This window comes from Bemisia tabaci, chromosome 10, assembly GCF_918797505.1.
Source record: "Bemisia tabaci chromosome 10, PGI_BMITA_v3".
In the NCBI taxonomy this organism is placed as follows: Eukaryota; Metazoa; Arthropoda; class Insecta; order Hemiptera; family Aleyrodidae; genus Bemisia; species Bemisia tabaci.
Window position 1 is genome coordinate 17,594,943 of NC_092802.1, and position 12,956 is coordinate 17,607,898.

Genomic DNA, 12,956 nt, shown 5'->3' on the forward strand with positions numbered 1-12,956 from the left:
AAGGTTAATTTGGTTTTCGCGCCAACAGAGCGCGTAAGAATAAAAATTGCAACAAACCTATCGAAATCTCGGGTATATTATTATGTTTCACGGCGTAGAAAGCTTTTACAGTCATTTGCTCATTCGATCTGGCAACGCTTACTACAAAATACTACGCATAGTACTACGATGAGTACGATGAGGAATCCTTGGTCTCTCATTGGTCTGTTCTGTTCCGAATGCTTCATTCATAAATCGCAGTCCAAAATGGCGACACGCGCAGCGCACATGGTTTGGGTTGGCAAACAAAACCAGCGGTGAATCCTCGTTGTGAATTTCTCCCCTTATTCAACTTTTGCGACGTGAGTATCTTTACGAATTGATTATAAATTTTGTATTACACCAAGTTCTATGTCTAGTAAGGACGTTAAAATGGTCATATCTTCATCACGATCTTTTGCAAACTACTAAAGAACAGATTGTGTCAATCAAGTGTAAAGTTCAGATCAAAGATCAAAGACATACCAAATTACCTCACAATCGGTCTCGGATTCTAGTTGTTCCCCCCGTTACTGTACCACAGCGGATTTAAGGGGCATAAGCAGTTTATCGTCAAGTAAATCCATTGTACTCAAATCATGTGTCGCTGAACTTTTGAGGTTAGAGTATGATGTTGGAAGTTTTTAACCCTGAACTAACTAGTTCTTAAATAGTTTTGCTCTCAGGTAGGCCTTCTAATTTTTCAGTGACAGTAACACAAATCCAAAGAATATAAAATGAAGAGCAACCCAGAAATCCAGCGCTTTACATGAGGTAATTATTCAAATATTTTTACGAGTTTGAAGCTCCTCATTCTGATCTAATTCTGATCTCGAGATCAAGCTAAAATGCATCGCTGACTTGAACTCAACTGAAAGTTTGCCAACAGAAATCGTTGAAGCCTGAAGCCTACGGGAATCTTCACTGTTGTTTTACTTTTGACTTCACCCAATGTGCAGAGACCAGTTGATAACGAATGAAACAATCGCAAGTATGCGAGAGCTACAGGATTTTGCTTCCCAATAAGAAGTTCAGATATTCGGCCACATCAGTCAAAATTCACCAGCACTGGGATTTGAGAAATACTCTATTAATGTGGTTGAAAGTATAACACCTTTAATATTTTTCTTTTTTTCTCTGCTTTATTCAGGGTGATGACAATTTGAGCATTTTGAAGGACTTACTCCAACAGGCGACATCGTGCTCAGGAACAAGAACGAAGACGAAAATTACTACTGGCAAGTAGTTTCTGCATTATTCTAAAATAAAACACTAGTTCGTCACCTCGGAAGAGGCGACGGGGACGTCCCGTAAAGGGATGGCGGCAGGGCGCTGACAAAGAAATGTTGCGGCGTCAGTTGCCGTATAAGCTCTGGGAGACTAGGCACAGGTGGCGGTTGGGTGTTGCAGAATGCCAGAGTGCGTTGTAGGAGCGGCTTTATATTACATATATACAGTAGTTTGCAAGGTCTACGTTGTACTTACTCTGAGTTTTGAAATCACCAATGGAATGTTGTAACAGGAGAGCCTGTGAATCAGATTGATGGGCAAAGTGCAAAATCATATCTGCGTTTGCAACATTGCAGACCTGTCATACTTTATTTTCTCTTTGGAAAATCAGACAACGTTATTGCTTGAAAACCTCCTTGATTTCTCCTCTTTGGTAGCAGTATACTCTGTATGAATTGGATGTATTTATGCTAAAAGGAACTATGTCTCAAGCAAACCCTATGCACATAGTTCCTTTTAGCATAAATATGTCCAATTTCAAGTTGTACAGTTGGCTTGTTTTTCCTCGAAAAAATAAAACATGAGTGGAATTTTGAAACACCGCAATGGAGGTACACGGTTTCGTATTTTGACAATCAAAATGAAGGTTGAAGCTCATACTTCAGGGTGTAAAATATATTTTTGTTTAGGCATGTATGAACTTATCATTTGCAGAGTTTCTCTCTTTTCTACCTAGTGTCTGAAATAGAAGAAAAAATGCATTCTGTCTAGAATGGACTTAAAATTATATAAAAAGCATAAATTACAATAATAGCAACTACCTACAGACATGCAAAGTTCTTTCTGTCCTAATACTTAATTTTCAGGGACTCTTCATTCAGTTGTGAAAACCTCAATTTTTAAGTTTTGCGCCTGTTAGACCTGAAACAATGGAATGACTATTTACCACCGATTCAAGTGTCAGCTCATGCCTTTTTTGTATGAGGTTTGCTGTAGAACTTTTAATTTTAGGGGGTAAACTGCTTTCCTTAACTCCACTTCATATGTCATTTGTTAAATCGAGTAAAAGTAAAATGCCAACATATTTGTCACACAATTGATGGAAAGTTCGTAATTTTGGTTTTTTTTCTCCTAGAATCAAGATAACACCGATAGATTTGAGACTCCTACCAGAGCCACCTGTGAACATCTGAATACAAATGTAGTGCTGAACATCATTCTTTCTTCAGACAAGTTCAAGTTTTATCAAATTCACCTGGCATCTTTACCTCTAGATTTAGGTAAAAAATACTTTTTCTTACACACTCATCATTTAATCATTCAGGTATTGATACTTACAAGGACTAAAACTCTGTAGAATTTTTCATGAAAGGGAAAGAATCACCATTAAATTATCAATTCTAAAATTTAAAATAAACTAAATTTAAAAATATTGAAAATTTAGCAAAGTTAAGTAAAAATTTTTATTGCGTGCAGCTGTGTCTCAAATTTGCAAAGCATTTTGATAGTTTCATACTTTTCCCAGTTTCTTATGTAACATCACCACAAAATCAAAAGTAAAAAAAAAACAAAAAAAAAAAAAAAAACATTCATTTGCCTGAAGAGACAGCTTTGATCCTTATCATTGTCAAGAGTTTACACTGCAAGCTGTCTTTTACATACTCATATTGGAGCAAGATCAAAGTTTTCCAGTGGTAAATTCTGCAGGAAGCAAGACTCACTGCACAGCACTTTCAGAAAGTTCTTTCTTGCAGCTTAACTACATCTGCTCAGTCATCACGGATTAGCTTGGAATTTCTTTATTGACTCATCTATCTCCTTGAAAGAAAATGGGTAAATTTTTATGCATACTGAATGGTTTTTTTCAGGATCCGTGTTGAGCATATTGTGAAGAGAGTTCTGCAGATTCCGAGTCGTGAACATCCAGAAAATGCATGCTGTCATGAGATCTTTATTTGCTCCAGGAGTGGTTCGGAAAGGAATTAAAATCTATGGTTCATGTATGCTAATTTTTAAGTAGTTGAATTTCCTTAATTTTCAGGGTTGCTTGTGTTAACACATACACTGCAGGATTTAGATTTATGAATTTGTAAAACTCCTAAGGTTTTCCACATCTGTTTTCTTTTCTTTGCCTTTCAAAACCTGTGCAATATATGTTGAGATCAAAGTCAAATTCTGCCTTTTAAAATACCCATTCAATGATGAAACTACATAAATGTGTGTCTCGTTGCCATGTCTCCAAATCATCACAAAACTGATGGCTTAATTTTCTCACAGACTATTCTTATCATAGATAAAAGAAATTATCAAAACTTTCAGGAAATAGAGTTTAGTACTTTGCAATGTAGAAAATGAAGTATGATAAGAAGTCAGCAATGCTACAAACCAAAAGTTGCGGTTATATATTAGTGACTCAACTTCCAAAGATGTGAATCAAACTTTTGCTCCAAGTGATACTTAAATAGTGTAATCTGTTTACAGCACATTCCTTCCACAGTATCATAGAAAATGTTTCCCTAACAAAGATGCAGGTGGTAGTACTTCCAGCCCTGGAAGACAACTACATGTACCTGGTGAGTAATATCTGTATGCTCTTTCTTTTTATGACAGCCTTAAAGTCATAATTTTTCGTTGCTTTTTCAGGTAAAGGACTTAATTCGAGGTCATCAAGCAGTCTGTATCCGTCCACATTGAGAGTTTTGATAATAGGCTCACCTGTAATAACAATACTAAATCTTACCTAAGTACTAGAAAAAGAACAGATACCATATTGACTGCTAAACTGCAATAATGCACATCTCAGTTGCGTCGTTTCAAAATCTCCGGTCCTATTTTATTTTTTTGAAAGGATGCGGAACCAACATCATGGGTCCAAATTTTCATAAGCTATTTCTGACAAGAAAGAAAGAGTCACCAAAGTTTTCAAGAAATGAAATGTATGTAGTAGTTTGCGATGTAGAAAATAAAGTATGGCAGAAAGTCTGCAAGACCGGAAACTTAGATACGCATTTCTACAGTTACACAAAATATCTCTACTGTATATACTTGCGACATACTTCCAATATCTTGCGACCACCATCCAGAGATTACTTTCTGCTTTTTCCATGAAATGATTTAAAAAAATCATAAGTTTTACTTCATGAACCTCTGTTACATTTTTTTTTCTTTCTCAGATATCAGATGACAATACTAAATCTGCAGCTGTCATTGATCCTGTCTCTCCTGACTTGGTGCTAGAAGAGGTCAATAAGCGAGGTCTCTCTTTGCAATCAATTCTAACAACTCATCATCATTGGTTTGTATTTTCCTTTTTCTTGCCGATTTTGATGGGTAATTTTAATAAAATTATAGTGTTCACTCAGATACGTTGCAATTTTTACTTTCTCGCTCCCCTAGGGTAGAGAGGAAGTATTGTCATCCTCCAAGAAAAAAAAAAAAAAAAAGTTGAAATTTCATCATTTCTAGACGTTTTAAGGTCCCAGGAGTCAAAATAACCATACTTGAAAAAATGTGTGTCCGTCCGTCCGACGTCCCCCAAATCTGTCTACAGCGATATCTCAGAATCTATCTGTTCGATTTCATTCAAAATCCTCACAGAACACCATATTTATGGTCTCCTTATGCACGTCCAACGATTTTGGGGTACGCTAAAATTTGGGGGGGCTAGGGTCAAATTGGGTTAAAGGTCCATTTTCAGCAAAATCACACGGAAAGCTCATTTTGAGGGACCGTAAATTTTGAAAAATGCCTTTAATTCTTTAAAAGTGGGCATCAAGCACATCACCTGGGTCATTAATTTTAGTTCCTAAAAGATCTTTGGACTAAACTCAAAATTCAAGGGATTACGAGGCCCAAAAGTAGGGCACTTTGCTCCGCGACATCACACAAACAACTCATTTTCAAAGACTGTAAATTTGAAAAAAAATGCCTTTCATTTCTTCGAAAGTTGGCATAAGAGCACCACCTGGTTCAATAATGTAAGTTCCTATGAGGTCTTTGGACTAAACTAAAAATTGAAGGGTTACGCGTCATATAGCGAGGAGAGCACTTCGGTCACACGGAGAGCTCATGGACTGTAGATTTTGAAAAAATGCCTTTAATTCTTTGAAAGTTGGCTCAAAAGCACCATCTGAGTCATTAATTTAAGTTCCTAAAGGATTCTTGGACTAATCTCATAATTGCAGAGGGGCCGATAGGAAACGCTCAATTCTCTGATAAATGAGTCGGAACGCTTCTAGATAATAGCAGCAAACGCTTTGAGTCAGGTGAAACCTAGGAATTCAAATGCATTATATAATGCATCATATACTATTTCCAAAATTACTCCTTAGGTATACACCAAGCAAAATTAGACAACTAATTAGGTAGGTACTTACAATACTTATATAGTTACTATGAGTCATCAAGCTGACGCAACAACTGACACTTACATCTTTATTAAATACTAATATGTTTGTTGTTAATGAATTTAGAATCCCGGCAGATTCCATCTTTCGCGGTTTCTTTTTACGAGGTACTAAGCACAAATATAATATAATATAATAATACGGCACAAATATGACTGATTTAATGCTTGTTACTTAATAAAGGAGGTTATAAATTGTTGACTTTTGTCGACAGCAGCACAGGAGATGGCGCTCTCAGCGCTCTCTATTGTTTTCGCTTTGAATTACAGGGATACGCGGTAAGGAGATGGCGCTCCTGGCGGGCGTGTGGTGAACCTTCCAGCAGGTAGATTCGCCCGCCAAATTTAAAATTTGGGAGATGCTATGCGAAAACCGTTTAGTTTTAAGACTATTTGAACATCGAATAGTCATTCTACCCATTCAAGTAGATATTTGATGGCTTTCGACCGTGCTTAAGGAGAGATTATAATATAAAATCGTATCTGAAGTATGATGTCAATGAATCTAATGGATCCTAATGAATCGTAGAAAAGCTAAGATTTTTACGGATCGCCATCTTTGACAGGAGACTTTGTTAATCAATTACATATTTAATTGAAGATGCCTCATAAAATCAACAAGTCGAGTCCGAATATATGAATTCATCACATATCGCGAAGACATTTACAATAAAGTTCAGTGGTTTGAATAAAAATTTCATAACTATTATCCTGTGATCAAAATTCCAATCAAACTTTATGATTTTGTAAAATTGGCAGTATTTTTCTAAATATTCCAGTAAAAGTGTCTATGCCGGCGCGAAGCGCCGGCTCGAGCGAGAAAGTCCCGTGCGGTCCCCGCACCAATCCGCTAAGCGGATGGGGGGGCGAAGCCCCCCAAATGCCGGCGCGTAGCGCCGGTACGCGGCGCGAAGCGCCGCGCATAAATTGGCCGGAGGCCAATTTTTTTTGTTCTGGGCTTTTAACTGGTTAACCCTCAATGGCATGAATTAATTTAGGATATTGGATTCTGGGGAACACACATTTGTCACAGCTTTTGTTTTAATTTGCCTCAATGCAATTGCAAAATCAACCTGCACATCAAACATAGGTAAATACAATAAATAGAAAATGACAGTCAGTTGTTTGAATCAAATTATGTTTTCAATGGAACTGTTTTTTCCTCTCCAAAGGGTGTAAACATCAAAAACTCTTTAGACTTGTTTCTTCTCCAGCTTGGGCTTGTAAGTTTTAGTCCAATTTTTGGACACTGTCAAAAGTTTTCTCTTATTGACTCTTATCATGCCTGTGCAGGGACCATGATGGCGGAAATGAAAAATTGACGCAAGTGCTAGACAAGCTCACTGTGTATGGCGGTGATCCGAGAATCAAGTGTGTCAACAAAATAATCAAAGATGGAGACGTCTTTGAAATCGGAACATTGAAAGTGAAATGTATGTTCACACCATGTCATACCTCTGGACACATGTGTTACCTTGTTTCGTCAGATTCGAAACCATCTGCTCTCTTTTCTGGTAAAGATCCTTGCCTTAGAATATAAATTATTCCATGAAATGAGTATCTTTATTCTCAACTGTGGCATCTCTAGAAAGTCGAGAACAGCATACATATTACCATTCATAATGTAAAAAAGTCTTACAGTCAGCAACAGTCTGACTGCAAGTCTCACAGTAGTGTAGCCAGAAATTTTTTATGGGGAGGAGAGGGTTTTGACAACAATTTCTTGAAGGAGGGACTCAACATTAAAAAATTCCCACCAATCACGGGAAAATTTTTTTTCAGTTTGGAGACTTTTTGGACCCCCCAATCTGAAGGGGGCCCCCTGGCTGAGCCACTGAAGTTTTCATTTTATACATACATATAAGTCGCTTTACAGCACTCCCTCGCGCTCTACTACTCCTAACCTCCACTGCTCTCTTTCAAACCACAAATCTTGGGGGATTGAGAACCTTAACATTTCCACTTCAATCCCTTCCCTCCAACCTTTCATTGGGCGCCCTCTGCGTTTCATTCAAGTTTTCATTTTATTCTGAGGAAAAAATCATGCTGAAAAGAGCGAAATCATTTTTGTGTGTACAACTGAATCTTGATTTGAAAACAAAGATTAGTTTAGGTAAAACAGTGAAAATTGATACTGAGGACAGGCAAACAGCATGTACATCTTTATTATGGTGCTAATATTTAATCCTCACTGGATTTTTGGCCCCTATTTTAAAAGTAGGCAAAGTGAAGAAATTGACAAGGAGACATTGTTCTTTCTCAAATGAACCGAGTTTTATAGGGAGGGAACGATTCGCATTTTGAACGAAAGAAAAAAAATAAGTTGGGGGTAGTTTTGAAGTCAACAAGTTGTACTTTTTCAAGTTAAGGAGAAATATTTTAAATATAAAAATAGCTGTCAAACTTTGTCCACATCGAGTTTTATGAACGAATATAACTTGGAGCCTCTTCCTCTCAGTTCAGACTCAATACAGTTTGGTGAATCTCTGTTAAATTTGGTCAAAATAAGGTAAAATCTGTAAAAAAAATGAGAAGTCAAATTGTAAAAATTTACATGCTTACTAGACGCTGATGCATAATTCTTTTCAAAATCAAAAATCCACAGGATAAAGTTGCTCCAACATTCTTATCCTATCATAAATCGTTTAAAAACATTTTGCCGGATCCAGAATTGAGTCATGGCCTCTTGACCGGAATACTAAGTTATAAGTAATGACCGTCTTTTAAAAATTTGTGACCCATGATAAGTCTTTTTGCTAACAATTTTTTATCATCTCAGGTGACACTCTTTTTGTCGGCGGATGTGGCAGATTGTTTGAAGGAACAGCAGAACAAATGTATGCAGCCTTGTGTGAGGTTCTTGCCTCCCTGCCCGATGACACTGTGAGTATTTTCATCCATTTCTATCTCAGATCAATGAGAGACCAATAGGCCTGTTGCAAAGTTTTGCTAGAGCAAAAATAAGAGTTGTTCCTTCCAGAGCATGTCTCAAAAATCACAATGAGCGCATTGGCAAACTCTGAAATGCACTCCTAACTTCACAATCTGCGTAAGAAATTTGCGATTTTTTAAAGCTTCCCTCTTCAAAAAGGATACTACGGCACAGGTAAACATTGCGCTAGAGGAGTCGTTCCATTCAATCCCTGCTTAACATGGCCAACGCTACTGTGCTCAAGTTGAGGAGAGCACAAGGTCAATTAAAGCGGACCTTTATCAACACGAGGAAAATGGAATGTAAACACGCCTATTGGTGTCAGTTGGTTAGAATCACTGTCCCATCACATGTGTTTTGGCGGATTGGCGTCGGCTATTTTGAATATTGCGTATAATTCTTGTGAGCAAGGGTTGGATGAAATGACTCCTTCAACAAAATGTTCACCTGTGCTGTGGTATCATTTTTGAAGCGGGAAGCTTGAAAAAACACAAATTTCGTACGAAAATTGTGAATTTCAGACATTGCCGATGCGCTCATCATGATTTTTGAGACACTTACTATGAGTAGCAACTCTTATATTTACTCTAGCAAAAGTTTGCAACAGGCCCATTCAGAGAAGTATTTATTTATCGAAAGTTAAACTGCAGAAATGCGCATCTCCATTTGCAGTGTTGCTGGCTTCCTATCATTTGTATTTTCTACATAAAAAACAATTAAAAGTCATTTTTTCAAAACCTTGGTGATTTTCTTTCTCTATTCAAAGAGTATTCTGTGCCGATTTTTAACCATGATGTTGGATTGGTTTCCCCTTAAAAAGTGAAATAGGAGCAGAGATTTTGGGACACTGCAACCAAGATCTGCATTTTTGCAGTTTCACCGTTAACTCTACAACTGTCATGCCAGTAAGCCATTCTTGAATCATTTCCACTGAGTGTAGAGAGCTCTCTATCATGGCATATCCAAACCTCATGTTACATTTGCGTCTGAGAGACGACGCTACGGCTGCCTCAGAGCATCTGTCATACTTGCAAGTTTTTTCCGCCTCTCAACTTGCTGCAAGTTACCATAAAAACTATGGCAGTTAACATGTTAACAAGCCAGCACATGATGAATATTCTTTCCCTAAGTAGAATTAAGAAAAAAAGATAGTTGAGACAAAAAGCAACCAATAGAAATACCAGAGAAAATACACATTAAAAAGAGGTGCTGTAAATCCTGGAAAGTAATGGCAAATGAGAAAAAACATATTTACGACCAATCAGATCATTCAGGATAATCAGTAGGTTTTTGATGCTGTGTTATGTCCTTTTTTGCATTTACTTTACTTGAGGTTTTTACTGATTTCAGAAAGTATTCTGTGGTCATGAGTACACAATCAGCAACTTGAAATTCGCTCAGAAAGTAGACCCTTTAAATCAAGATGTCATGAAAAAGCTTGAATGGGCTGAGGAGAGAAGAAAAAATCATCAACCAACCGTCCCTTCAACAATTGGTCAGTACCAAACAAACCTTTAAGATGTTTATGATTTTTTGTTTTTTTTCTTCGTTTTTAAAATTTGCTATTATTAAGCGACATTTCTCTCAAAAGATTGAAAATATTTTTCCGGAAGAGTGCGTAATACTAACAATGCAAGGATGCAAAAAGTACTCTTATCATGCTTCGTATGAGTTAGAATTGGTCGCACACAAAAATGAGGTGACCTCTGAAATGAGCTGTAAAAGGGAGAAGGCTGATGGACATCAGTATTAAAAATTATGTATTTTCTGCTAAGTCACGGTAAAAATAATGTATGTTTTGCAAAACCGCTGTAAAAATTGTTCAGATTTTCAAAAATCGCAGTAATTTGTGTATGAAGAATAGAGAAGGTTGCCATTTTGAACTTTTGAGAGGATTTAAAATGGGAAGGCTAAATGTTCTGCCTCTCGGCTTACATGTTAGTACACTTATATTGTATTGGAACTCCAGAGATTTTTGGACACAGAGCATCACGACACTGTCTTTCCAAGGTAAAGGGTCCTATGAAAATAATGATGGGTGTTGCTGAATTTCATCCCATTAAACAAATTTTCTGTCAAACTCGTGAATTTTCCTTCATAAGGTTTTTGAGGAATTTTTGTTGCAGTTCAATCTGATGTTCTTGGAATTTTTGGAAAAATATCCATTACTTTCCCTTAAAAAGTAGGTTTTTAAAGTAATTTGGAAACATATGAATCCTAGCACGCCTTTCTCTCATAGCATGGCAGAATAATTGTTTACTTGACCAATTCATATGAAAAAATCAGTGGAAACATTGAAAGCTTCTGAATTTGGTTTGCAAGTGAGAAAAAATGAGTGCTTTTTGTGTTTGTGAATTTAAGCCTCTCACCTGTCAAAAAAACCGAAGTCTCCTAGTGAATCCAACTTAAAATTTAATGAGCCGTAAAGACAAGATACAAATTTAGAGATTATGATGAATGTAATCTCAAGGAAATTTCGCGTAAAACACAAATCTGTGCAACAAAAATCAATGAAAGTATGTAACTCTTATTCTGGTCATCAATGTGTTTTGATGCGTAAACAGCTTGCTCAACTTAAATTGCACTCTGAATGTTACGTAACAGTCTCTGCAGTATGAAAATATAACAATCTCATTCTTGGCAATTTGGCTCAGCTGTTGCCTGTTCTCTGCACTTTTAATGACACAGGGTGGGGGAGGAATACTGCTTTATTAAAAAAACCTGCTAAAACCATCGCACCACACAATTTGATTCCCTTAGACTCAGGTTTTACTCGTAAGTTGAAAGTTCAAATTTTTTAAACCAGTATTTATAAAAAACTTGTATCTTTTGTAAAAGAAATATCTTGATAAGGAGTTGATCTTAGTAATTTTTGTGGTGAGAAGCGCGTTCTTCGCCAAATTTTGTCTTTTCATGAGATGAAATTTTGTGAACTGCGAACTTCTAACAGTCATTCCAGTTTATTTCGACGGAACGGGAATAATCAGTGGAATTTTTTGTAGAATTCTTCCGTATCAGTACCCCTGTATGGTTCACAATGACCAGAAGGTGGCGGTATATATTTCCTTTTGCCATTTTTTACTTATTCTGTAGTTGTTTTATAGGAGATGAAAAGAGGACAAACCCATTCATGAGAGTTGGTGTTTCGAGCATCTTGAAGTGCACTGACAGCAGTAAAAGGGAAGCGGCCATCACAGTTTTGGGAGGCCTGAGAAAGGAGAAAGATTCTTTCCAAGGATAGAATTATGGTGAACATATTTTTTTGCTGCTTATATTTTTTTAAAATCCATGCTGTTGGAGTGCGTCTACTCAAGGGGCAAATCACCTACATGTAGGGCTCAAATTGCTTGCATCATCGATAAGGTACTGAATTTTTCCCTCAAAATTTTACAGCTGTCAGAGGTGCATCACAAAAGCAAAAATTTGTCTACCAGTTTGGTTGTAAAGACTCTCTACCCTCGTTTATTTTAAACCTGTTCAAAACTGACTGATGTGTGGGAAAGTAAAATTTCTGATATGAAATTTTTTCTATAGATGTATAAGTCGTGCTTTTGTGCTTTATTATTTTGGGCCACACTAGCTGCACTTATCTTAATGTATACCTAAAGTTAAATTTTAGTATAATATAATGAAATATCCTGATAATGGGTCAATTTAAACTTTGAAAGGCTTGAGCGCTCCGTTGAACCTATTATTTTTTCCCACAAACCTCGGCTATTTCATCATCAAGGAAATAGCCTAAAGATAACCTCATATATCATAATTCGCCATGTAAAGTGGGCCCTGTTTTAGGATATTGTTTTTTAAAATGTTAAATTCTTTCTCACCCACATGAGTGCATTTTAATTTGTGCATTTATTATTTGTTGTGGATCTTTATATTTTATATTTTTTGTTACCAAAAAAGGAATCAATAAACAAAAATCAAATGATAATTTTCTCAATCTCATTTTACCTCTCAAGCCTTCGGCCGTAGGTATTGCTTGTCATTGGGATCATGGAAAGATAATTTTCATTTGGTCATTAATGTGTTTGTATAATCTTTAAAGAGAGCGTAAAAATTAAAGATTCTTAAAGACACTCAAAAATCCGTGAAGTCCTGATCGAAGGTCTTTTAATTTTTTTGTAATTCGGCGGCATGAACCCCCTTTTTAAATAAAATGTATGTAGATACAAACCCCCTTTTTAAATAAAATTTTATGTAGATACATATGGGAAAATAATTGGCAAAATAACCAGTCTTACAGGGCTCTTAATGATTCATGATCTACTTACAGACAGATTCCTCAATCTTGAGTGATTTTACGTATCATTTGGTGTAACATTTTAATCACACAATTTCCCAGTTGAAAGGCAGGAGTTTTCTTTGGAA

At 36.5% G+C, this 12,956-nt stretch overlaps 1 protein-coding gene across 3 annotated transcripts; it reads left to right on the forward strand.

Annotated features, from left to right (window-relative positions):
- The first annotated feature begins 197 nt into the window (after nt 1-197).
- Nucleotides 198-12,519, forward strand: LOC109033398 (hydroxyacylglutathione hydrolase, mitochondrial). 3 transcript variants are annotated; one of them, XM_072304797.1, is made up of 10 exons: nt 198-341; nt 1,169-1,256; nt 2,384-2,528; nt 3,117-3,248; nt 3,730-3,821; nt 4,422-4,543; nt 6,947-7,167; nt 8,433-8,536; nt 9,936-10,080; nt 11,690-12,519. In XM_072304797.1, the coding sequence occupies exons 4-10, from the start codon at nt 3,179-3,181 to the stop codon at nt 11,824-11,826; spliced, it is 891 nt and encodes a 296-aa protein (XP_072160898.1). In that variant the 5' UTR covers nt 198-341; nt 1,169-1,256; nt 2,384-2,528; nt 3,117-3,178; the 3' UTR covers nt 11,827-12,519. The 3 variants fall into 3 exon arrangements, with proteins under 3 accessions (XP_072160898.1, XP_072160899.1, XP_018901539.2); XM_072304798.1 differs by lacking the exon at nt 198-341 and adding an exon at nt 460-792; XM_019045994.2 differs by lacking the exons at nt 198-341; nt 1,169-1,256; nt 2,384-2,528; nt 3,117-3,248 and adding an exon at nt 2,941-3,081.
- Nucleotides 12,520-12,956: the final 437 nt, after the last annotated feature.

What these genes read in the sequence shown, in the direction of transcription:
- LOC109033398 (XM_072304797.1), top strand. Translation starts at nt 3,179, where the DNA reads ATGCATGCTGTCATGAGATCTTTATTTGCTCCAGGAGTGGTTCGGAAA. An exon ending in CTAACAACTCATCATCATTG is followed by an intron (nt 4,544 to 6,946) that starts GTTTGTATTTTC and finishes ATGCCTGTGCAG; the next exon opens with GGACCATGATGGCGGAAATG. An exon ending in ACCATCTGCTCTCTTTTCTG is followed by an intron (nt 7,168 to 8,432) that starts GTAAAGATCCTT and finishes TTATCATCTCAG; the next exon opens with GTGACACTCTTTTTGTCGGC.